Source organism: Aristolochia californica, unplaced genomic scaffold (assembly GCF_029961685.1).
Source record: "Aristolochia californica isolate CCGP_79_NKW_82.1479 unplaced genomic scaffold, dmAriCali1.0.hap1 SCAF_10, whole genome shotgun sequence".
Classification (NCBI taxonomy): Eukaryota; Viridiplantae; Streptophyta; class Magnoliopsida; order Piperales; family Aristolochiaceae; genus Aristolochia; species Aristolochia californica.
In genome coordinates this window covers 30,465,697-30,488,986 of record NW_027181771.1, presented here as the reverse complement: position 1 = coordinate 30,488,986, position 23,290 = coordinate 30,465,697, and the positions used below count along the sequence as shown (strand labels likewise).

At 37.9% G+C, this 23,290-nt stretch overlaps 3 protein-coding genes across 4 annotated transcripts; 2 read left to right on the top strand and 1 right to left on the bottom strand.

Moving 5' to 3' along the window:
- Nucleotides 1-1,897: 1,897 nt before the first annotated feature.
- LOC137942404 (DNA topoisomerase 6 subunit A) lies at nucleotides 1,898-4,466 on the top strand. The gene is made up of 2 exons (XM_068788034.1): nucleotides 1,898-3,297; nucleotides 4,177-4,466. The coding sequence occupies exon 1, from the start codon at nucleotides 1,973-1,975 to the stop codon at nucleotides 3,281-3,283; it is 1,311 nt and encodes a 436-aa protein (XP_068644135.1). The 5' UTR covers nucleotides 1,898-1,972; the 3' UTR covers nucleotides 3,284-3,297; nucleotides 4,177-4,466.
- A 130-nt stretch (nucleotides 4,467-4,596) lies between these two features.
- Nucleotides 4,597-16,052, bottom strand: LOC137942403 (pentatricopeptide repeat-containing protein At5g02830, chloroplastic). Its single transcript, XM_068788033.1, has 12 exons — nucleotides 15,689-16,052; nucleotides 13,321-13,408; nucleotides 12,445-12,649; nucleotides 11,755-11,862; nucleotides 7,561-7,725; nucleotides 6,586-7,116; nucleotides 6,432-6,497; nucleotides 6,186-6,266; nucleotides 5,716-5,813; nucleotides 5,353-5,563; nucleotides 5,205-5,265; nucleotides 4,597-5,085 (listed from the first exon to the last, which is right to left on the bottom strand). Exons 1-12 carry the CDS (start codon nucleotides 15,963-15,965, stop codon nucleotides 4,787-4,789), a joined length of 2,190 nt encoding a protein of 729 aa, XP_068644134.1. The 5' UTR covers nucleotides 15,966-16,052; the 3' UTR covers nucleotides 4,597-4,786.
- Nucleotides 16,053-16,453: 401 nt separating this feature from the next.
- LOC137942402 (zinc finger CCCH domain-containing protein 11-like) lies at nucleotides 16,454-23,003 on the top strand. Of its 2 annotated transcripts, none has more exons than XM_068788032.1 (7): nucleotides 16,454-16,992; nucleotides 17,276-17,416; nucleotides 17,525-17,613; nucleotides 20,770-20,958; nucleotides 21,102-21,232; nucleotides 21,349-21,448; nucleotides 22,375-23,003. In XM_068788032.1, exons 1-7 carry the CDS (start codon nucleotides 16,740-16,742, stop codon nucleotides 22,528-22,530), a joined length of 1,059 nt encoding a protein of 352 aa, XP_068644133.1. In that variant the 5' UTR covers nucleotides 16,454-16,739; the 3' UTR covers nucleotides 22,531-23,003. The 2 variants fall into 2 exon arrangements, with proteins under 2 accessions (XP_068644133.1, XP_068644132.1); XM_068788031.1 differs by having other exon boundaries at nucleotides 17,519-17,613.
- The last annotated feature ends 287 nt before the right edge of the window (nucleotides 23,004-23,290 follow it).

Genomic DNA, 23,290 nt, shown 5'->3' with positions numbered 1-23,290 from the left:
ATTAGGCCAAATGTCCTTAATTGACCAGATTTTAGAATTCAAGCTCGTCAAATGGGATTGTTTTTTCAATAGGGGAGTCAATCAAAGCAGTTCGACTTGATTCCACAATACAAGTACACAAGTCAAGGATCTTAATCTTTGAGTCAGATTTTCTAGACCAAGTTCACTCAAAATGATTTCAAAGTATTATATCATTGAATCTAGGATTTTTTAAAACTCTCCCCAATCAATCAATAATATGCATCGGTCTCTTTTTCAAATGCCACAATCATGTAAGAATACATAACAACCACTTCAAATTATTTTACTAATCTAATCAAAATGTTTTCAAAGTAACAAGACATGAATTCTAGCAAGGATTAGGCTGAGAAAATAAGATTTAAAAATAAAAGTACAAAAAGTATTTACCTCTTTATTGTGTAGTTATTTAAATATCAAAACAATACCGCAAATTTGATTTCAAAATATGAGAGCCTTTTGGAGTCATTGTTTTTCTTCTTGGAGTCAAGAGATATAAATTTCGAGACTAAACCTCTTTAGATACTTGAGTACTCAACATTTAAAATTTTTGAACCATTAAGCTAAAAAAGGGACACTTTGGGTTTTTGAAAAATTGACTAAACTTGATTAAGAATATCGATAAAAATACTTAAAATCTCTGTATTGAGTTTCTAATGACATGGATAAGTTACTTACAGATATTGGAGACCTATCTTTGCCAAATGAAATCCTTCAATCTTGTTCTGTAGCTTTTCTTCAATACATTGTCCAGTTGACTCTTACTCAATTGGTCAATCTTTTTCGGATTCATCATCTCGTTCGACTTCATTTGAACTAGTAGTCCATTCATATGCACAAATGATTTCTAACAGAGACTTTTCTGCTTCAACTCGTTTAATCGACTCCAAATTGTTTAATCGACTTTCTTCATTGCTTCTCTTTGACTTCTTTCACCTTACTTGTCTGGTTGTTCAAACATACAACTTCTAACAAAACCTTTTCTCTTTCCAATTCATTCAAATGCCTTGCCTTATAGTTGGACAACTGGCCTTCTTTATCCTCTTCTCCAACATTTATATGCAACATCTAATTGATTTGACTCAAATTGCCAAACTTCCACCCTTTTCAATTTTATTTATGGGTTGTTTTGCATAGATCATCTGATCAACTTAAACTTGTTTAGATGACGTCCTTTGTTTACCGTTTCTCCTTATTTTTTTCTTTTTCTTTTCTTTTTCTTTTCATTTTTGAGGTTTGCTTGCTTATTGTGCTTGAACTCTCTTGGGTAGGCAAATGTTATTGGTAAGCTATTTGATAGTGTGCTTTCTAGCATAGGCTGCATGCTTCTCTCTTTGAGTGAGTCGTTCCATAGGTCACGTGTCGATCGAATGAATGTGTAAAAATTTACTTATATTTTTATTTATAACATATTTTTTTTCAAATACAACCGTCTTAGTCTTAGATATCGTATTTCTGAATAAGACCATCTAGGAGTATTTCCGATTGTCAAGTATTTTTATGTTGAGCTCAACGCGTTAGGTATTTTATGCACCGGAACCGCCACAATTAGGTATTTTACGTTGCCTTAATATATTTTCGATAGTAAGGTAAAGGAATAATACAACTTTTCATTTTTAATAGATAACATATTTTTTTTATCAACCTTATTATATTTTTTTTAACATAGTAAGGGGATGTTATCAAGTTTAATTTTTAAAATCTGATTAAATATTTAAATATTTTTATTAATTATCCTTTATTTATCCCTTGATCTTTTTTGACAAGTAAAGAAAGAAAAAATAAATAATCGCATGTAATCAGATAGGATAGAAATAGAATAAGCAACGCTTAGGAGTGAAAAAACCCGCCTCCACTTCTCCTTCGTAAAAGGCGCCATAAAAACCCTAGAAACGACTCTCATTTTGCTGTTCCCTCCAAAATTTCCCGCCACCGCATAATCCCTTCCAAATCCATGTCGGAGAACAAGAAACGCCGCCGGCAGGAGGCGTCTACCGCTCCCCACAACAAGCCCGGGCGGAAATCCAAGTCATCTTCCTCTGCTTCTGGGTTACACCCTTTCAAGGACCGCCTGAAGGCCGATTCTGTGATCCTCGCCTCCGTCAAGCAGTTTTCGGAGTCGGTGAAGGCTCAGCTGTCCTCCCTCGAGACACCCCCAACTCTCTCCGATCTCAATCTCTCCTCCTCCTGCCGGGAAGTTTCAGATCTCTCCACCGATGACGTCGAGCGGTCCATCGAACGGGTTATGCTCAGAGCTGTTTCCTCTATCCTCGCCGGCGAAGGATTCTCGTTCACGGTACCTGCCCGGTCCAACGCTAACCAGCTCTACGTTCCCGAGCTAGACCGAATCGTGCTTAAGGATAAGACCTCCTCTCGGTCCTTTTCCAATCTCTCCACCGTGCGTAAAATCGCCATTACTACGCGAGTGCTCCGTCTCATTCATGAGCTTTGTCGGAAGAACATCCATGTCACCAAGCGAGACCTGTTCTACACTGATGTGAAGTTGTTTAAGGATCAGTCTCAATCGGATAGCGTCCTAGATGACGTTTCCTGTATGCTTGGCTGCACGAGGTCTAGTCTCAATGTGGTGGCTTCCGAGAAAGGGGTTGTTGTGGGTCGTCTTATCTTTTCCGATGATGGAGATCCAATTGACTGTACTAAAATGGGTGTTGGAGGGAAGGCCATTCCTCCAAATATAGATCGAGTGTCGGATATGAAGACCGATGCCCTGTTTATACTTCTGGTGGAGAAGGACGCCGCATTTATGAGACTAGCGGAGGACCGGTTTTATAACCGGTTCCCTTGTATTATTATCACCGCGAAAGGGCAACCTGATGTTGCAACTAGGCGTTTTTTGAGGAAGATGAAAACAGAACTGAAGCTCCCTGTATTGGCGCTGGTGGATAGTGATCCTTACGGGTTGAAGATTTTATCGGTTTACATGTGCGGTTCCAAGAATATGAGTTACGATAGCGCCAATTTGACAACTCCTGACATCAAATGGTTGGGTATAAGGCCGAGCGATTTGGATAAGTATGGGATACCAGAACAGTGTCGGTTGCAGATGACAGAGCAGGATGTGAAGACTGGGAAGGATTTGTTGGAGGAGGATTTCGTTAAGAAGAATAAAGGGTGGGTTGATGAGCTTGGCATTATGGTGAAGACGAAACAAAAGGCTGAGATTCAGGCCTTGAGTACATTCGGGTTCCAATACTTATCTGAAGTGTATTTGCCACTCAAAATACAGCAAAGGGACTGGTTATAGTTAAAGCTTCAGAGGTAAACCGAATAGCTTTTCCTTTTTAATTTTTAAAGTAGCTACTACCATTGTAGTTGTAGTTATGGTTGTTTCATGTTCTGCTAGACCAGCAGTGGTTTCTGGTTGGTTGATTTTCAACTGAAATAATCACGGTAACCATAAAAAACTTGCAATGCTCATACGTAGTGGGGAACCAATTTCAGACAATGAGCATCTATTTGTTCTCTTTAGTAAACAAATTTCATTGTCCATGGTCTTCTTATCCCTCACTAGTTTCCGTCTGTGATCCTATTTAATAATACCTGTATAAAAGATATTTTGAGCAGCTCTATCCTACAAGGAGTAAGCTAAATTAATCAGGAAAGGAAGATCTGACAAATAATTTCACTGCCTGCCTGTTGGTGTGGCCTTGTAGAGCACATAAAGTGGGCTAGCAGGCTCATATTTCTGTATGAGCTATCGAGTCTGTGAGGGCTTAACTCAATATGTTTGATGAACAAAGGTCCACAGCTTCATAATTTTTTTTTTTTCAATAAGCCGAATCCTGCAATCAAATTTACACCTCTATTAATGGGTGATTGTTGTATTCAGCACATTCACCATCGGGAGTAATGACATCAGCTACCAGAGCTATGCCATTAATGGATCTCAGTTGATCTTGAAGGATGATTTGTTTCCTGAGAAGCTATTGACTGTTGATTCCATAACTTTCATTTTGGTTCCCCTTCTGATATTTGAACAGAAAAGAAACTGTCCAGTATATTTTAAACTAAAACAAAGCAGCATGAGCCTCTGATACTTTTTTAAGGTTTTTTTTTTTTTTTTTGCACAATTTCTCTTCTAACAAAAACAATATAGTTTTCCTTAAGCTTAAATGCATTGTTGATATGTGCATACAGGTACCAAAGGGGGCTGAGCAACTCATTTCCAAGGTTCTTTTTCCATGTAGAACCCCTCAAAATCCCTTTTTGAGGGGTATGTAATTGATCAGAACAGTTCTACTTCATTGTAAACTAGATACATGCCCCATGCCTTTTTTTTAAAGATCTTATAGCATCTTGATAGCATGTGTTGTAATCAACAGTTATTTGTTTAATTCTGACTAATAATGTAGGTGAAAGAATGATGGCAGCTTACATTCACGACCAAATGATGATGCTATTTGGTTAGCATTGCCTGATTTGTGTTTAATAGGAATGACTAATTGCATTTCTTGAGAGTCTCCCTTGAAAAAGTTGTGCAGCCGTTGTTTCTTGAATAAATAATAGAGAGACACTATCAATAGTGAAAAGGGCCGATCATACTTAAGTTCTCCTTATCAAATAGTTCATGTTTAAATCTTCATTCTCTGATAAACTCAGAAACAAGTCTTTGGGTTCTCCCTGTAGCTGACTGGTAAACATCGTCGGGATACAGCTTACATGCTTTATTTATTTAGTTTGAAAAATCATAGGGGCTATACAGGGGCTTTTCACAATCAATTTACAGAACTGGTTGTCGTAATTGACCTTAGTGTCTTCTTTTATTTAACCAATCAAGCAATGACTGACTTTTGACCCATAGCCGTCCATTATCTAATGGCCTCCTTGCTAAATATTCCGATTCTCCGTGCAAAACTTTCCTCGCAGGGATTTTATCATCTATATTGCCATTTCTGCGAACATTTTGTGGTCTGGAGTGGACTTCAAGCCCCAGTTCATCCTGTAGCACCTTGATTATTGCTCCTCGCACATTGGACTGGTTGATTGGAGCTAATTCTTCTTTCTCAACTCCAAAAGTGATAACTAGATCATCCTCAATTGGGTATCCTAAGATGTAAATTGTAACAAAAAATCAGTAAGCTAAAATGATCAGCAGAAGCATGCAAAAATGTTAATATCAATCTGCATTTGTTTCATGCAGTCATCACGAGAGAGGGATTAAACACCTTGAATATAGCTTTCTTTAACCATCCGTAGAACTGCAAGAACTACAATTCGAGCTTCAACCTGCAGAACACGGTAGATGTTTGATGACATTTCAGTAACATATGATGCTGCAACCATATCAACTAATATGACTTTTCAAGAGTGTACCTTACTGAGTCCACTTAGACCAATTGTTAGACACTCAGAGATATCCTTTTGCAAGTGCAATGCGACCTTTTCTAGAAGTACGCTTGGGGGAGGCTCTCTGAGAGTTTCATTAGAGGATTCCTCGAGCCCCCGACATCGATCATTATTCTTTATGACCCCTTCACACCACTCCTCTAGTAGTTCCTTGAGAAAATAATCATTTGACCTGTACCTACAGTGGAAAGAGAGGCATTATCAAGATGCATTAAAGGATGCAGGGTGAAAGTGTGCAAACATCAAATCTGAGTTCCCCATGGAAGATGCGATTCGAAAATGAAAAGTGGAAAACGTTTATGAAGGAAATCCCTTACTGATGTTACATACCCCGACTTCCTCATATCAAGATATATGGACAAACACTGCTGGACTTCATGTAAGGATCCATATCTGGAACGAGCACTTAGAAGGGTATTATATGTCACCTGGAAAGTCAAACCTAAAAACTTTCTCAATTTGTTCTTTAATAGTAGTCTTTGGGTATGCATGGCACATCAGCTTGCAAAGCTTTCATATTTGTAAGTGGTTGCTACTTTATTGCAAATATATAGGACAAAGACTGTAGCATCATAGCTGTAAGTGGTTTCACTTGGTTCAGAAAGTGAGATGAAAAATAGTTTTGAAACCCTCGTTGCATATGGCATGGTTGAGGAAGTATATACGGTTCTCCGCAGTCAATTTTTTTTTTTTTTTTTAGAACAAAAAAAGGTGATTGCAAGGTTGTATGGGAAAGGCTTCCCAAATAGTTTAGGCACGAGAAGTTTGCTTGATAAGCTACTTCCGTTTTTGAAACATACCAAATTTGGTCGTATTCTGTATTTTTTCATCTTTCCAAACAGTGAAAATGCCATCTTCAAATCCTTATTCTGTACGCAAGCCTGCAAAACAATGAAGCAATGCCTTTTGTTAGTAACCTCAATCAAGAAGGCAAATCGCAAAACTGATGTCCAAAAAGCGAATATTACAAATGGATTTAACCTCCTAGAACATTGGAATAGAAGTTTCGCATGCAACCAATATCAACTTAATATAGATCAGCAAACCTTAATTGTTGTTGTATATGCCACTACGTCAGGCTTAATCCCAGAATCATGCATTGTTCTGAATGCCTGCATTGTTTAAGGAAATCGTCTATGGGTAAAACCATTACAGAGAATATTCCGTGTTTAATAATCGACACTATGACATATACATCACCTGCATAGCTCCTTTTATGTTGTTTGATCTTCCATAAATATCAATCAAGATTGACCAACTTATTTGGTTGGGAGAAAGACCTGCTTCCCTCATCTGGTCCATGAGTGCTTTGGCCCGGATATAATCAGTTCCACAGGCCTTCATTAGAATATTATATGTTGCAACTGTGGGTCTGAATGGAACCACCTTAAGTACACCATTTTCACCTGAGTTATCCCCGCTGTCAATGTTATTATTTGTATTTCCCATTCGTAATCCATTCTTCATCCATAGATGGAAGAAACGAAAAGCACGGTCATACTGGCAAGACTTGACACAAGCATTAAGAACCACATTGGAGCATTGAGCATTAGGTTCATAGCCAGAGAGAAGCATTTCATCAAATGTGTGAATTGCACGCTCCACTAGGTCTGCTTTGGCAAATGCACTAATCAATGATGACCAGGTGACAACATTAGGACTAACACCATCTGAGACCATATCTTCTTTTATTTTCCATGCCAATTGCCACATTTTGGCATCTGCAAAAACCTGGAAACAGTTTGGCAAATAAAATATCAAAACTTTGTAGAAGAGACCAAGCTTGGACAGTAAAACCAAAGGAATCAATATAGAGTACTTGTCTCAGGAAAAGAACACACAGAACATAAATTAGGTAATTGGGCTTCAGTTCTTTTGCGAGCCAAGCCAGCTAAGTTAGAGCCTGCATTAAGCATGCTTTAAGTTTGCCCAATGGTTGGTTAGAAGAGATTACCTAAAATGATGTATAATTTTTATGAATACGGTTACTTGCATGTTATATGTTTTTCATGTTTCAAATGTCAGCTCTGCTGACTGGTTGAGCCAGAGTCATCTGAGATTGAGCTCAAACTTATGCATCTAGGTGATTGAACTTGAGCCTAAGAATTAATGCTATCCAGAACTAAAAAAAGAAAGAAAGAAAGAAATGAAATACAATGCAGCTCTGTGATAGACCTTTATAATTGTGCTGTAGGTGATGACATCCAATCTGCAAGCCCCAACTGATGCCATATGTCTTACTTCCTCGTAAATGTCTTGAGCCCTCTCTACACTTCCAGCCAGACAATAGATCTTTAGGAGTATGTTATATGTCGCCAGATCAGCAGGGACATTTAATATCTGGATATGACAAAGAATACTTTTGAGAAAAAAATAAAAATGGCACACGAGTACAGAAAAAGATAAAAATGTTATCTGGATATAACATACCAAATTTTTAATAATTCTTCTAGTAATTAGGTGTATTAATCATGCTTTGGTCTAACACTGATAACATTGACCTGCCCATAACTAAGCAGGATAAAGCTGATGTAGTTTTGATTAGTGAACTGCTTAAAACTTCTAGCCAGGCCGGAAGCAATGCATTGTTTAGTTTTCTGATTCAACTAACCAGATTTATGGTCCAACAACCAATGGATTTATCCCACTCACCCCTCTTTATGGTTCAACAAATCCACTTATTCCCTTTCCCTCATCCCCTCCACACATTAGCAAATTTGCCATTTGTTCTCATTCCTTGATCCTCTTATTGTTGAATTTCTGGAAAAGAGAAAAACTTTACTAACTTAATGATAATTTGAGTACAATAAACCTCTATTTATAATAAAGGAAACAAGTAGAGTCCATTTACAATTAAACTACCCTTATCCCAATTATACCCAAAGTAAAACTCTAAAAAATAAGTCCTAGAACAATTGAACAACTGCACATAAATAAAAGACTAACATAGCTAAAACACCTTTAACTGAGACTCTTCTGTGAGACCTCCTCTTGTAAGACTCCTGTAAGACCATATTAATTCTGGCTCTATGAGAGTTCTTACTGTGAGAGTTATGTAAGACTCTTCCATATCTACTCTTCAACACTTCCCCTCAAGCAGGAGTTTATAACTTCAGCTTGCAATAAAAAGTATTCTTGGTTTTCAATTTTGGTCTTCAATCTTTATTGGCTATTTTTTTTTTCATAGAAGTAAAATCTTCATCTTTTGTTCTCCCCCTTTCTTGAATATTTTGGTCACATAAAAATTACCACAACATGTGGAACAAAATACCTCTTTCTTGTACTTCTCCCCATCAAGCTAGGGGTAAAGATGACATAGAGATCCAACTTGGATAAAACACAATATGGGAGAAGAAAATCACTTCTAGTCGTACAATAAAGCTCCATACACTAGTCAAAACGGTCATAGTTTGAAACACTTCGATCAATTTTAAAGGCAGAAACGATCTAACTTTAGGGCTTAAAAAAGAGATTACTCACTTTTTAAGGGTAACTTGAACACAAATCACCTCTTGGGTGAAGAATAAAATACTTGACTCAAGCTGGATGTTGGGCATACTCCTATACTTTTTAGGTAGTGGGTCTAGGCATTGATCAAAGTGATGAAAACATAAGAAGATAAACTAAAGAAATACTAGAGGAAAACAACTTCAAGCGGAAGGAGGCAACTATGCAACACTCATACTTCCAAATGAATCTAGAATATGACATTTTTTTTAAGAACCAGGGGAGACTATAATAATAGAACTTGATAAATTTGACCAAGATAATTTTTTTGGGGGTGACCACAATTTTCGGAGTTGACAGTGGGGAAGATACACGATCGAGTAACAAAAACGCAAAATTTGAAAACAACATCGAAGTAGGAAATTTTTGCATACCTTGCACAAGCACATCATGGAGTGATTAAGTCTAACCAAAACTCTCTGATTAGAAGAGAAATTTGGCTAAAAAACTAGGATTCTAGGAGAAAAGGAACCTCAATTCTCGTCAATGCATGGAGAGATAATAGGAGAGAAAATAGGAAAAATGAGAGATTTTCGGTAAAACTAACCTTAGTACTTCTGATATCAATATCTCCCACAATATAGATCATAATCACAAACCATTTGTTGATTAAGAAACTAGACTCAAAGAGCTTTAATTCATTGCCTAATTTGACATAAAAAGCTTTGTTCTTTGACTTCTTTATTTTCTTCATTCTATAGCTTGATGATTGCCGACTCCAATGCGAATATCTCCTCACATATAGTTCAAATTGACACAAAATTATCTCCTTTTGAAATTAGACTTCGGTAGCTTTCATTCAAGTATAATATTTCTTCATAAAATATATTTATTTTGAGAAAATTTTTTTTTGATAGATTTCAAACTCTATAATCTAGCCAAACTGAGTACTCTTTCTTCTTTGGCCAGCATGACCATTGACTCTTCCGATATTTATATCTCCCTCTAGAAAATTCAGATTGAGAATTGGTTTAATAGGTAAGAAAAGACTTACAAATCTATCTTTAGACATATAATTCTTCATATAAAGTCTCGTTCTTGATGGCATAAAACGCTTCGAAAGTTGAAGCTTTATGCTGCTGCTTGAACCTCTCTTCCAATCTGACCTTTACTGCATATCAATTTCTCTTTGTAGAAAACTCCAATTACCGAACTTCTTTTTGTGTTGGAAAGTACACTCGGAGATCTTTCCGTCAATATATAATTTTCAATATGAAAGTTTCAATATGGAGGTGTAAACGCTAAGAAAACAAGAGTACCAGAGATGATATGAAAGAAAAAAAAAAGAATACGAATCTAAAGTACCAGAGATGATATATCAGAAAAAGGATCACATTATCTCTGTGGGTTGACCTAGTCAACTCACAAAATCCGCTTCGATACTATGTTAAATTTCTGGAAAAGAGAAAATTTTTACTAACTTGATGATAATTTGAGTACAAGCCTCTATTTATAATAGAGGAAACAAGTAGAATCTAATTACAATTACACTACTCTTATCCCAGTTACACCCAAAATTTTTTTTTTTTTTTTTAAGAGAATGTGTATAGTTACACCCAAAGTTAAACACTAAAAGATAAGTCCTAGAACAAATGAACAAATGAATATAAATAGAAGACTAACATAACTAAAACACTTTAAACTGAGACTCTTCTGTGAGACCTCTTCCTGTGAAATTCTTGTAAGACTCCACCATATTAATTCTAACTCTGTGAGACTTCTTACTGTGAGATTCATGTAAGACTCTTCCATATCTGCTCTTCAACCACTTTTCTCTTGAGCGAGTATCACATACTTCACTATTTCCTTTCATCTCTTTCCAAAAAGTAGCTAGAGTCCCACTTAGATCCCCCTATCATTCATGTCAATACTGATTCATAAGAGCTATTATTATTGCTTTTACTCTCAAGTTGATTGATTTTTTTTGGGGTGTGTGTGAGTGTGAGTGTAGGTGGGTGGTAGTGGGGGGGTACTTAATTGAACTCTTCACCTCTTGTCTTTCACCCTTTTAGTCTTGTTTACTGCACTGGACAACATGTAGTGTTTGGAATTAGACGCCCTAATTTCAAACTAACGACAACAATAATAATAAACGCGAAAAAAAAGGAAAAACAAACACGAAATATAACACAAGATTTATACAGGTTAGCATCAAGGTGAGACTGCGTCCTGTTTTCTGCCACTGCAGTAATCCACTATAAAGATAAAATAGTTTACAAGAGAAATCACATACAATTACAAGTGTTTTCTCTAACTTCTCTCGGGCTACAACTCCAACTGTCAGAGTGGTTCCGTCCACTCTTGTTAGAGTTTGTGGTTTGAGTTAGATACTTGGCTTTCCACACCTTAAACGACTAGTCTTTTCGGGTTGTATTGGCTAGGTATCTGACTCAGAACTTCGTAGTTAAGCGAGCCTGGGCTAGAGTAATTCTAGGATGGGTGACCTCTTGGGAAATACTCTTGCCTAGGACTTTGACACCAACTCCTTCTCGGTGATGAAAAAACCCTAATAACAGCGCTCCTCAATTATAAAGAGAAAATTAGGGTAATCACGATACAAGAGAAAATTCCCAAACTGCCCTTACTGACTCAACGTAGAGCGTTGATTAGGCTCCACAACTTAACATGTAGCATTTTGTTCCATTACCTGATTCTAATGCAACTAATGGGAACTAAGAACAACATTGAACCTCGTTTCCTTTTGAAGTTTTTAGGCCCCATATCTAGCTCATTGAACTAAACTTAGACAGCCCCAACAGAGAACACTCATATTGATAAATTGGGAGAAGGGACAATATGTAAAGCTCTCACGCATAAGTCCACCTATTATAAGTAGGAGCACAAAGATAGATATAACCTTACTTGCATTTGCTTGTAGATATGCATTGTATAGCTCAAATCACGGGCATTCACATTCATGAGGCTGTTGAAGACATACACATTAGGAACAATGCTTTGAGCCAGCATCCCCTGTGGTAAAAAAATCAAATGTAAGGGAAAACATTGAGTTATGTATGGGGATCTTGCTGAAGGAAAACCACTTCTGCTTTGGCTGTCGAATTCTGAAAGTCAATACCGGTAAACATGCCCTATTTATCTAGGGCAAGTTCTAATTTTCTTCTCTGTGCTTGAGCTTGTTTAGGACTCTGGTGTTGTATTTTGTTTCTTTAAATGGACATCACTTGTTTTAAGCATTTTGCAAATCTGTTATTGGGATCCCAAAGCTAGTTGAGCTTATAGATACCAATTTTGTGTTGTTTCTTCTTTACCCGGTTCTATCACAGTTTTGTACAGTTCTTCAAATAAAAAAATGTGTTTTAACTCAAACAGTAATTGGTTCAATTTACAATAGGTGACAGGCAAAAGAGGCATGCAAGCAAGATTCACCATGCACATATACATGTTAATATGCCCATGCAACATGCTGATGCAAAATCAAAGTAGTTTTTTTTTTTTTTTGAGAGGGGACGCACCTAATGTAAACAGAATACCACTAGACCAAACGGCCTTAGGTCAAAATCAAAGTAGTTAATTATCAAAAATTTCAATTACCTCAAAAATATACCTAGACCTTAAGTAATCACCACAGAGACCACAGACATCAATAATAGTGCGGCATGCATACATATTAGGGCTTTCGAACTTCAGTTTGGATGCATCAAAGGCAATCAAGGCAGACATCAGATCTCGTTTCTTTCCAAATTGATGAATGATAGAAATGAATAAGATATGAGGATGTGGCAGAAGACTTGCATACCTGTTAATCAGTAAAACGGAGTGTTAGCTAAGAACCAGAAAAAGGTTTTGCGATCAAAATTGTTGCTAACTACCATGAAAATTATGGTTAAAACTTGATTACTGTCAATGTACTTTAGTTTCACTGACATTGAAAAATGGAAGATCGGGTAATGAACATGTTGGCTATAAAATGTCACAGCATTTGTTTCAAATCATGAACACTACATGTCTGATAAGCCAAATCAGAGATCTGTGTGTGCATAAAAAAAGAGAACTAAGACTATTTTAATGAGCGCATGTAGACATTAGTCACCAATTTGTTTCAGATTTTTCAGTCTAGATGACATGGTAGTTGTCTACGTTATTCTAATAATTTTCAGTGTAACAAAGAAACTTTCTCACTTGAATTCTCTAGGGAGCTTGTTTTTAAGAAAAGTAACTTTTTATCCGATAATCTTGCATAACAGTATCAATTAGATCAGCATTAAAATATATAGATCACAAAGGAAAATAAAATTTTCTATAAATTTCCACTCCTCGTCTTCTGTCCTATGGATTCTATAAGTAGCTATGCTTTCTAAAGAGAGGGATGAAATTAGAACAGCCTGTAACCGGTGAAATATAAAATATACGAGAAAGTCCAAAGAGAAAACTTTAAAGGAAGTGATCATTCCAGGCTTCGACCCATACCTTACTGCCATATTCGGGTCACGCTTCTGAACACACATTTTTATCACGTCATGTGGCTCAATAAAATCTTTAACAAAGATTCCGTACCCTAGAACAAAGGGGAGGGAACATTATCAGCAGTTTTAAGAGATGAATAAGATGAATGATATTATGGTACTATAAACATCTTGTACACCAAGAAAAAGAACTTCTACTATCATATAAATTGAAATTCTCAAGATTTAACTGCATATATTGCTTAAGTTTATGAAAATATGATGTAGGACTATTTTGGACACCTAGAATATCCAATGATAACTGTTATCATATCAAATTTGAAAGTTCTCAAAAGTTAGTTGCAGTCTCCTAGGCAGCAAAGAAACTCTGGAAATAAATTTTGTAGGGGTAACCTTGGACGTCCTGGAAATAGGAGTCATCTTGGTCAGAATCATGAACCATACACAAGAATTCTACTGATTCATGCCTTACACCACAAGAGATTTGAAGTAGGCCCATGTCCCAGCCGAAGGTAGCATCTTTTAAAGGCCAACCTGACTCATGATCCATCATGAAAAAACAAAGGAGACCATATTAACCAATTGGTCTCAACTTTCACCACAAGCAGAAAATTCAATCTTAGTTTTTTGTAGCTATTCAATGCCAAGAGGTATCACACCAGGGCAAGATTCTCGTCATTGGCGAAACTTCTAGATGTTTTCACTTTTCTGTGGTGTACAGCACGAAATATAAAATCGTTGAAATAGATTGCGGACTCTATAATCTCTTGGAACAATCAGTCATCAGTCATCCTATACATTGCGTTTCATAGACAAAATAATAAAACTTCTCATTCCAAGTTTTAGCTACCATGTTCAGGGTTGTGCACAAAGATTAGCGTAATTGCCAGTTAGCTTATCAGTGGTCATGTAGTTCACTCACACATAATGATTCTATGGGAAGGTACTGCCCTATGACTCTAGTTAATTAGAAAAAGAAATACAAAATAATGTTTTGAGAAGAACATCTATTATGCTTGAGTTGAGTTTCTAGGAAGACAATAGTGGTTCAGGGTCTGTCCAGCAGTCTTAACTTGCAAAGTGAGTATTGTTTCAGCTTTAATGGTACAGAGACCTAAATGGATGTGCTAGGATCTTTAGAAATCATACATCGCACAAGCTATCTCTTTCTTTGGTACCTTTGATGCAGTCGGTACTGAAGCAATAGTCTTCCTGTTGCTCAATGGTCAATGTGAACAAGGATTATCTAAGCATAATCAGATGGAATGTATGGTCATTTTGGCCATGGTCATTTGGGTATGCATTCGATGAAATTAAAGATATTTGCAGTTTTTTTGTTTATACAGACCATCAGTAAATAATATTAAATCTCATGCTTGAGCTAACAGTAGCTTTGGAGAAAGACATGTATCTCAAAATCTCAAGCTTAGGGTGTAGAAACCCTGCCCAAGTTTTAACTGGATGGTGGATCACTTGTTCGTTTTTTCAATACTCACTCTCACCTCTGAGCCTCATTGTGACTCCAGACACCCGGACAATATGGGGGGGGCACCAATTGGTTGAGCCAACTTGACGAAATGAACTGGCTTGACCCCAAAATGACAATCCAAGCTTAGGAGGATTTTTCCCACCTTCAAAGTCGAGAGGATCTTCCAACCTACACCTTTTGGGCATTCATCTCACTCCAGTCTGAGTACAGAACTGTGAGATTTGTCAGTGTTATCCACCAAAACCCCCTCTTAACATGACCTAGGCAAGCAAAGTAGCCTGAGACTTGGAGCACACACACAGAAGGACTAATGAACAGAAACATAATTTGGCAAGGATTTTTTTTGTGAATCATTAAGAAGGCCATCTTACTCAAAAGATCGTGTGTAGGTGGACCATAAAACCAATGTGAGATGTTTCCTCAACACTGGTAAGCTCACAGATATTTGAACCGATCACAGACTTTAGGTGCTGGAATTTGTGATTTCATTTCCTTGTCTATTCTCTCTCTACATGTCATCATTTCCTCCTAATGTAACGTTGAGAACCAAATTAGGTATATAAAATTTGAAGTTCTCTAGGAACATTGGCTTGTATTGGGCGCCAGCTCCCAATCGGCTTTCTTCGATTCCATATTGGCAAACACTTTTTGTTGACAAAACGCGATACTAATTAGTTCAACTCTTCAGTAGGAACTAGAAAAGCATATGGGCTGAATTTTCTGTTAGGCTTTCCTGTTGGCATGTGAATGAGTAATTTTAGCTTTTAGGACCAAGGAAATTGGACAAATAACAGAAGTCGTTTTCCAACTAAGTAAAACTAGAAACAATCTGAAAATTCCATTCCCAATTTCCTTGACGAAAGACAATTGAACACTGTATTACCTGAAAGAACTTCCATCACCTCAACAAAGTCCTTCAATCTCCCCTCTTCCACAACGCTGCGACACACAACCTTGAACATGTCCAAGGTGGGCCCATCAAACAGAGAGGACGGAGGCACCCCCAGTTTTTTCAACTCACCCAGAACCTCAAGAACACTCTGGAGCTTTCCCCGTCTGAGTAGCTCGGTAATTCCAGCAGAGACGAGACTAAAGTCCATGGCAGCAACGAATTGGGAAGGATGAGTGGAGGCAGAATCAGATACACTCTCAAGGATCATTAAGAAATCTTGAAGACGGTTAGTTTGGAGAAACTTAGAGGCAAGGTTGGCATAGAACTTGAGGTGAGTAGAGTGGGAAAGAGTAGAGAGGAGAGGAGGGTGGCAGCGACACAGAAACAGAGAAGGGGAGTGTGTGGGGAAGGAGGGTCTTGGTTTGGGGTGAGAGTGAAAGAGAAGAGTGGAAGAAGCGGTGACGACCAGCTCCCTCATTGTTAGCCAACCGTTGCAGAGTTGGGTAACTAAGGAGATTTTAAAAAGGATGGCTGGAGAAGAGAGGTCTCCGTTCCAGACTCGATAGGCGGGGAGTGGATCTTGATTCCAGGGAGGTAGACCGCCAGAGGCTGCCAAACCGGACCGGTTCGAAGTTGTTGTCCATCAGTAATGGGCTGGGCTGTTATCAGTGGTCGATTTGCATTGTACTGGAGACAGCCAAATAAGAGCGCGTCTGAGTACGATCTTATCGGATTCACGCGTCTCTTTGTAGTCGCTTCATGTTTTACCCTACCAGACGCCGCCGGTACCCAAACCCCCAGCTCCACTCCTAGTCTCGTACAAGGGGAAGGACGCTGAGACTTCAGTTCGTCCCCGGCGAAGTCGTCCTGGGAATCATTTTAAGATTATTGATTGACAATCCTAATACCGTGCTCAGTCGCGAAACGCCTTTTTTCTTTTTCTTTAGAAGGAAGAACTTTCTGGACTTCTTTTAGGCTTTTCCGTTCGAGCCTTTTTCCCCCAATATTATCTGTTTGGTCAACCGTTTGATGGTAATCCGCCATGCCTCCGAAGCCATCGAAAGCTGACCTCGCCAAGAAACAGAAGGTCGTCGAAGACAAGACTTTCGGCCTAAAGAACAAAAATAAAAGTAAGAATGTTCAAAAATATGTGCAGAACATCCAGCAGTCTGCACAGCCGAAACCCGACCAGTCGAAGATTGCCGCCAAGAAGAAGAAGGAAGAGGAGAAGGCCAGAGACAAGGAATTGAACGACTTGTTTAAGATAGCAGTCAGTCAGCCGAAAGTACCCGTTGGTATGATTCTCTATCTGCCCTCATTTGGATTTCTTATGGTTATGCATGAAGTTATAGGTGTTTTGTGATATTTGAGGGAATTCCGAAGATTTGTATGTCCTTCTAATAGATTGGATGGTTGGCATCATCTGAATGAAGTCATTTTGGTCCTGGGAGATTCTTGTTGCGGCCTACCTAGTTTATACTGGACCAATTGTCGTTGGAGATTTTGGTTGGTTTTGTTCGACCTTTGAATTCGTTGGTTATATGTGATTTTGTTTGTTTGATTATGGGCATTGGTCAGGTGTTGATCCCAAGTCCATGCTTTGCGAGTTCTTCAAAGTGGGGCAATGCGCAAAGGGGTTCAAGTGCAAGTTCTCACACGATTTGAATGTGCAGAGAAAAGGTGAAAAGATTGACATTTATAGCGATAAGCGTGACGGAGGTAAATTCTCAGCGTTATGGATGACAGTTATTAAGTGAATTTGATTGTAGTTATCCTTTTCTTTCCTCTTCACCTGATGGATTTTTCCTTTTTCCTTTTCAGAAACAGAAACAATGGAGGATTGGGATCAGGAAACTTTAGAGAAGGTTGTAGAGTCAAAGCGGCAAGAATACAACCCAAACAAGCCAACAGAGATTGTGAGTTTCACTCCCTGCATGTTATGACTTCTCATCCAGTTTATAGTTGGATCTAAACAGCCACATTGGTCTTTTATTATATTTATGGTTCTGCGTATGAGCCTCCAGTATAGCAAAATTAGTTATTACTAGTTTCCTTTCAGATTATGATGTTGCTGGGTGTAAGATTACCATTGTGGTGCTCAAATATGAGTCTTTACTGCAGTTGAGCGATTTGATTTGTTGTTTTTAAGCTATTGAGGAGCTGATAGCTATCACAACAAAAGCAAAGACCAAAAAAGGGTCTGGCAGTTGCTCAAATATTAGATAATTTTTTTGACAATAACATACGTATATTTGCTACCAAAGAAGCTTTCAAAAGCTGGAGAGTCATGTGGAATATTTTGCTGTTTGCATCTTTATAAAGGGTGTTTTAATAGCTATAGTTCCCTCCATTAAAAAATAGTAAAAAAATTTCTGTTGGCTTCAGATTTAACTGGCTATTTGAAGAAACCAACTTTCACATACCATTCATTTATGCGGTTGTCTGGTACTTCCAGGTCAGCTGACTGTATGTGTGTCAGCTGATGCACATTTTTCATATAATTCTTGAGACCTTAGGACGCATTTCAGCTAAAATCTACTATTTTGGCTTTAGGAAATGGGAAATCTCTCGCGTGTGAAGTGTGCATATCTTTATACTACTCAATATGTGGATATTGATTCTTATGTTGTGCATCTTGTGAATTGGGTTTTTAGTCACTAGCGAGGGGCTTTTTCTAGTGTGAGGTATTGGGCTCGAGTCTCATTGAGGTTATATGTGTGTAACAATACTCAAAAAATTGTTGTGTATCTTGCTGCTTTATGTCATTTCTAGCAACTAATTATGGAAGTGTGTGATTTCTGCTGTTGTTTGGCATATGGATGGAGTGCAATTATGGAGGCTGCTGTGGGAAAGCATTTACGTTGGAAAAGATCTTAGAAAAGGCATACCATGGATGGAGTGCAATTATGGAGGCTGCTGTAGGAAACTATTTACGTTGGAAGGATCTTAGAAAAGGCTTACTAAGCTATTCAGTCTAGCTTCCACATTTGCTGATAGTTTTCCTCTTCCAATTCATCTCTCTTGCTTCCTATTGTTACGATTCTCTCATCCAGCCATCCACATTCATTTTGGGTTCTACTGCTGGAATTTGTTGGAAGCTGTATTGGTAACACTAGGCCATTGTTTCAGGAAGAGGGAAGGTCCTTGTTAGAGTATCATTATTTGGCATCATTTTCCAGCTCCAGGTGAAACAGACTCCATTGAGGCTGATTGATTGATCTGTGTTGGAGATCCCAAGGCTTTCTTTTGCCATATTATTCTATACAACAAATGATAGAAGTTGATTCTGCTGATTTGGCTAGATGGTCTCAGCCATATCTCATAAATGCAGTGATTTGCTGCAATTTGGATACAAATTAATGTTGTGGCTAGGTCTCTGATTGTACACAGAATCATATATTTCTTTTTATTCTTTCCTGAATGGCAATGAATCATATTCTTGGTTGGTCCATAAAGATGATTACCTATAACTATATCCATGTTCTACCATGGAAGTCCAGTCTTGTCTTTGCTTTTGCTTTGCTTTGCTTCCCACAGATCTTCTATTTTGTCTTTATTGATCTCAGTCCTCTCACTTTTTGAAGAAAAAAAAGAGAGAGAGAGAAATGGGATACAAGGTGAACTAATAGCATCGGTGCTTGAGAAAGCTTTACAATTCACCCAGAAATATTTTGCATCTAGTTCATCTCATTTCTCCTAATTGTATATATCTTCCTTCTGTGACCTAGAAGTTCTTCTCATATATAATAAAAAAATTCAGTTTTGGAACTAAATACTCTATTCTATCTTGTTAAGGAAAAAGGTTCCGGAGCAGCTTTTGCCGTTTTTACCTAAGAGTAAAAGATGTGGAAATATATTTTTTTTAGAAAAAAAAGAGGTAGTGAAAGCTTAAAAGAACTTCCAGTAAATCTCCAAGATGATGGGTACTATTATTCAGAGGCTCGAACCATTTTGCTTTGAGCCAGCACCTATAGGGTTCTATATTATTTGCTGACATTGGAAGCATATTGCAAACTTCATCTTCCTTCTGGTTGGTGGAAATTTAATTTTAAGGTTGTTGATTGGGGAAGCCTGGTCTGATAGGGATTGAACGGATCATCAGGGACCAAGATGACCAGATTTCAGCTTATTTTATTGGGGATTATTGGTACTTGTGGCCCTGCTGAGGCAGAGATAGTAGCTGATCTTCCAGGAATTAAACTTTCTCTAAGCATTTCAACTGCCCACTTGTGCCATTGTGATAAGCTGGATGCAAAGCAGGTCTCACCCTTCTTGGAGACTAGAGAAGAACTTGAAGCAATTATTGAACTTTGCATTCCCTTATGATCACTTGGCATTTAGGTTAGCTGATTGCATTTCTGATGATCTTGCTAAAGAGAGTGTCTCCACTATTCTTGGTGATTAGGAGTATCTATTCCCCTATATCATGAGGCTTGAGGAATTCTTCTCATTCCTTTTGTATTTGGTTTTCTTTTTCTTGAAAAGCTGAAGCATATCTACTATTTGTACAAAAAAATGTCATTTTCTTTTGGCTTACAGACTGTTAGCTGAGTGGTTCCACCTGCAAGACTTTTAGGCCCTTGTTTATCTTATTGGCGAATCTTCGTGTTAAAATTGATTTATGTTATTTCTTCTAAATTGACTGCCTAAGATTCATTTTGAGCTACTTTTACTGACCAATAACTAACAGAAAAAGTTGTGATCATCACCTAGTTCTTTGAACAAGTTTCAACATATTGTCACACTAGCTAGTGGAATATCTCTTGGGAGTTGATTAATTTAAAGAAGAGTTATATAAGCCAAACCACATGTTACCAATAACAATAAGATCTACAATAATTCTCTTTTCACAATAGGACATTCTAAGGTGAAATGCAAAGCTTTGGGTGCTGATAGGAGATATTGTGCTCCTACTTTCATTGCTTAGGCTTTTGGTGTCTCTGTAAAATACCAATTTACAGTTAGCCATAAAGTTTCAATGGCTTTTATCAAGTCAAAAGCTGAATTCTATATCTAACCTCTCCAGTTTTGATAAACCCATCATTTTTTCACTTAAACTGATGTATGCACAGGTTTGCAAGTACTTCTTGGAAGCAGTTGAGAAGAAGCAATACGGTTGGTTCTGGGTCTGTCCAAATGGTGGCAAAGACTGTCATTACAGACATGCTCTTCCCCCCGGATATATCTTAAAATCTCAAATGAAAGCTCTTTTAGAGGAAGAATCTGAAAAAATATCTGTTGAAGAAGAAATTGAAAATCAGGTAAGAAATATTATGGTTGGCTGATTTCTTTTTTATTAAACTTGTGTATTTCTTTCCCGTTCAATAACTTCTTAGTCTTTGACTTAATTTGGCTACTTTGCTTAGATTCTTTTTTTCTAACTTGGCTCATTTTGTGTCTTCAGCGTTCAAAACTAGCCATTTCAACCCCCATGACCCCAGAATTGTTTATGCAATGGAGAAAGAGGAAAATGGATGAAAGAGAAGCTGATGTTGCAGCTTCGCGAGCTGAAAGGGCTAAAAATGACCGGATGAGGTAACTCTTAGTTTTATTAAGCTATTGTTGCTCTCAGAATTCATGAATATTGCAGTTTAAGTTTTGGGCGTATTCTTCATATCATATGGTTAATACATGGAATGTTCTCTCTTTAGTGGGCGTGAGCTGTTTCTCTTAGATGCTAGCTTGTTTGTGGATGATGCTGAAGCATATGAAAAGTATCAGAGGGAAGAAGCTGAGATTTCTGAATCAAAGGTCAGTGAATGATCTCATGACTTAAGTTTATGTCCAGAAAATAGTCCTTTCTGATATTTAGTTTTTAAGTGCCTTAGGATTTATGGATCTAATTTTTCAAATTAAAAAATTTGTGGTACTATTCATGTTGTCTAGCAATGTTGACCTTTAAAAATTTTGTTAATCATGTGAGCTTAATCTTTTCTAGCATCTAGCACTGTGAGTTGCTGGTGTTCTGGTGTATGAGAGTCGATGTTTATAGCTTCTATGTGAGCTAGGAGTTTCCTGTTAATTTGTATTCCCCCCTGCATTCTGATGGCTTGGTTAAGTCTAGTTGCTCCTGACTAGAAGAAAGAAAAAAATGGCTACTCTGCTAATGAAGAATCGTGTGCATATTTTTGTGACTTGGGATCGGACCCAAGTCGGCCACTCCCGTTCCTCATACTGAGCCACCTAGTAAATTTCTACTGTGTGAACCATGACTCACCCTGATTCCAGTTGCTTATCCGCCCGACTCTTGTTATCCAGGGCGGGTTGGGTATTCAGGCAATTTGCTCCCAGGAAACAACCCACTATAGGCGAAATCCGGGTCAACTCGCTCGCCAAACCCTGTTCTTGAGGAGTGTTATTGTGGGGATCTTTGATGACCCCCAGCCATTAATACAAGAGGTTGGTAATCAAATATTTTGGCACCAAAGTCGAAACATATTCAAGTAGGTGCATAAAGAATTGGGTTTTCAAGTTGGTCATAGAGGGGATGTTTGGGTTTCCAACTGAAAAGGAACTTCTAGGAATTGGGGTGATCTTAATTTCATTGTTGGAATTGGCTAACGTGACATCTTATGGCTTCCACCATATTGCGTTTAGTGTCATGTTGTATTTATAAAAAGCAAGAAATGATATGTTTTCCATGTACATATTCTCACACTGCTTGGATTTCACTTCAGGTTAAGGAAGAATCCCATCCCGAGGGACCTAGTACCTCCACTGCTATGGAAGAAGAAGTCCTTGCCGATGATGATGACGAGCTGGACATGGATGAGTTAAATGAGCTGGAAGCAAGTCTATCAAAAACATCTATCCAGATACGTGACCCGGCATAGAATCCTAATCCTGGGGGAGTTTGGTGAGACATGTCAAGCACCCATGTTTTCCATGTCTATGTACTCGGCAGGGTCACTGGTCCTCTGTCAATTGTGTTACTGAATAATGTAAGAGGCGTTTTACATATTAGTCCGGCTTTGTTAGAATTATTGAATTTGAACGCACCACTGCAACATAGTAAAGAGTTTTAGCTGTCTTTGCCTTCTGGCGTGGAAAGCTGCAGGTTTTTATGCCAGCTCTTCCTAGAGTATGAAAAATAGGGATCCTTGTGTTTGCAGTTGCAAAAGGACCTTCTGACGGTTTGAGTTGGCTGCCCTTTACCGCAACAGCTAGTACCACAGCTAATGAGACCTAGCGTTTGGGATGGGAAAAGTCGAATTTGGAATGGCTCCCGTGTAACAGGAAGCATGAACTCTCATCTCACTAATATGAGGTTATATTTGCTTTTAGCCATTGGTAAGTGTTCTTACAATTTATTGTTTTAAGATTACGCCAGTTTATTTTTGCTGTATTGGATTTGGAGCAAGCTTGTCTACATGATTTTACTTTCCACTTAATAACCGTGCAAAAAACGTTCTTGAATGGTCTATTTAGAACCTAATGGAAAAATATTTAATAAAATGGAGAGTTTGATTATTATCTCATTTTCACAGAGATAAGGAAGAAAAACCAACTTTTTTACCCCTCTTTCTTGCATAAGTTCTCATCAATGTGCAAAGCTCGTTCATTGCAACATTAACAAGCAAGAACCTGTCTATT

What these genes read in the sequence shown, in the direction of transcription:
- LOC137942404 (XM_068788034.1), top strand. Translation starts at nt 1,973, where the DNA reads ATGTCGGAGAACAAGAAACGCCGCCGGCAGGAGGCGTCTACCGCTCCC.
- LOC137942403 (XM_068788033.1), bottom strand. Translation starts at nt 15,965, where the DNA reads ATGATCCTTGAGAGTGTATCTGATTCTGCCTCCACTCATCCTTCCCAA. An exon ending in GGTCTAGGTATATTTTTGAG is followed by an intron (nt 11,863 to 12,444) that starts GTAATTGAAATT and finishes TTTTTACCACAG; the next exon opens with GGGATGCTGGCTCAAAGCAT. An exon ending in GTCTAAGTGGACTCAGTAAG is followed by an intron (nt 5,266 to 5,352) that starts GTACACTCTTGA and finishes CGTGTTCTGCAG; the next exon opens with GTTGAAGCTCGAATTGTAGT.
- LOC137942402 (XM_068788031.1), top strand. Translation starts at nt 16,740, where the DNA reads ATGCCTCCGAAGCCATCGAAAGCTGACCTCGCCAAGAAACAGAAGGTC. An exon ending in TCAGCCGAAAGTACCCGTTG is followed by an intron (nt 16,993 to 17,275) that starts GTATGATTCTCT and finishes GGCATTGGTCAG; the next exon opens with GTGTTGATCCCAAGTCCATG. An exon ending in CAAACAAGCCAACAGAGATT is followed by an intron (nt 17,614 to 20,769) that starts GTGAGTTTCACT and finishes ATGTATGCACAG; the next exon opens with GTTTGCAAGTACTTCTTGGA.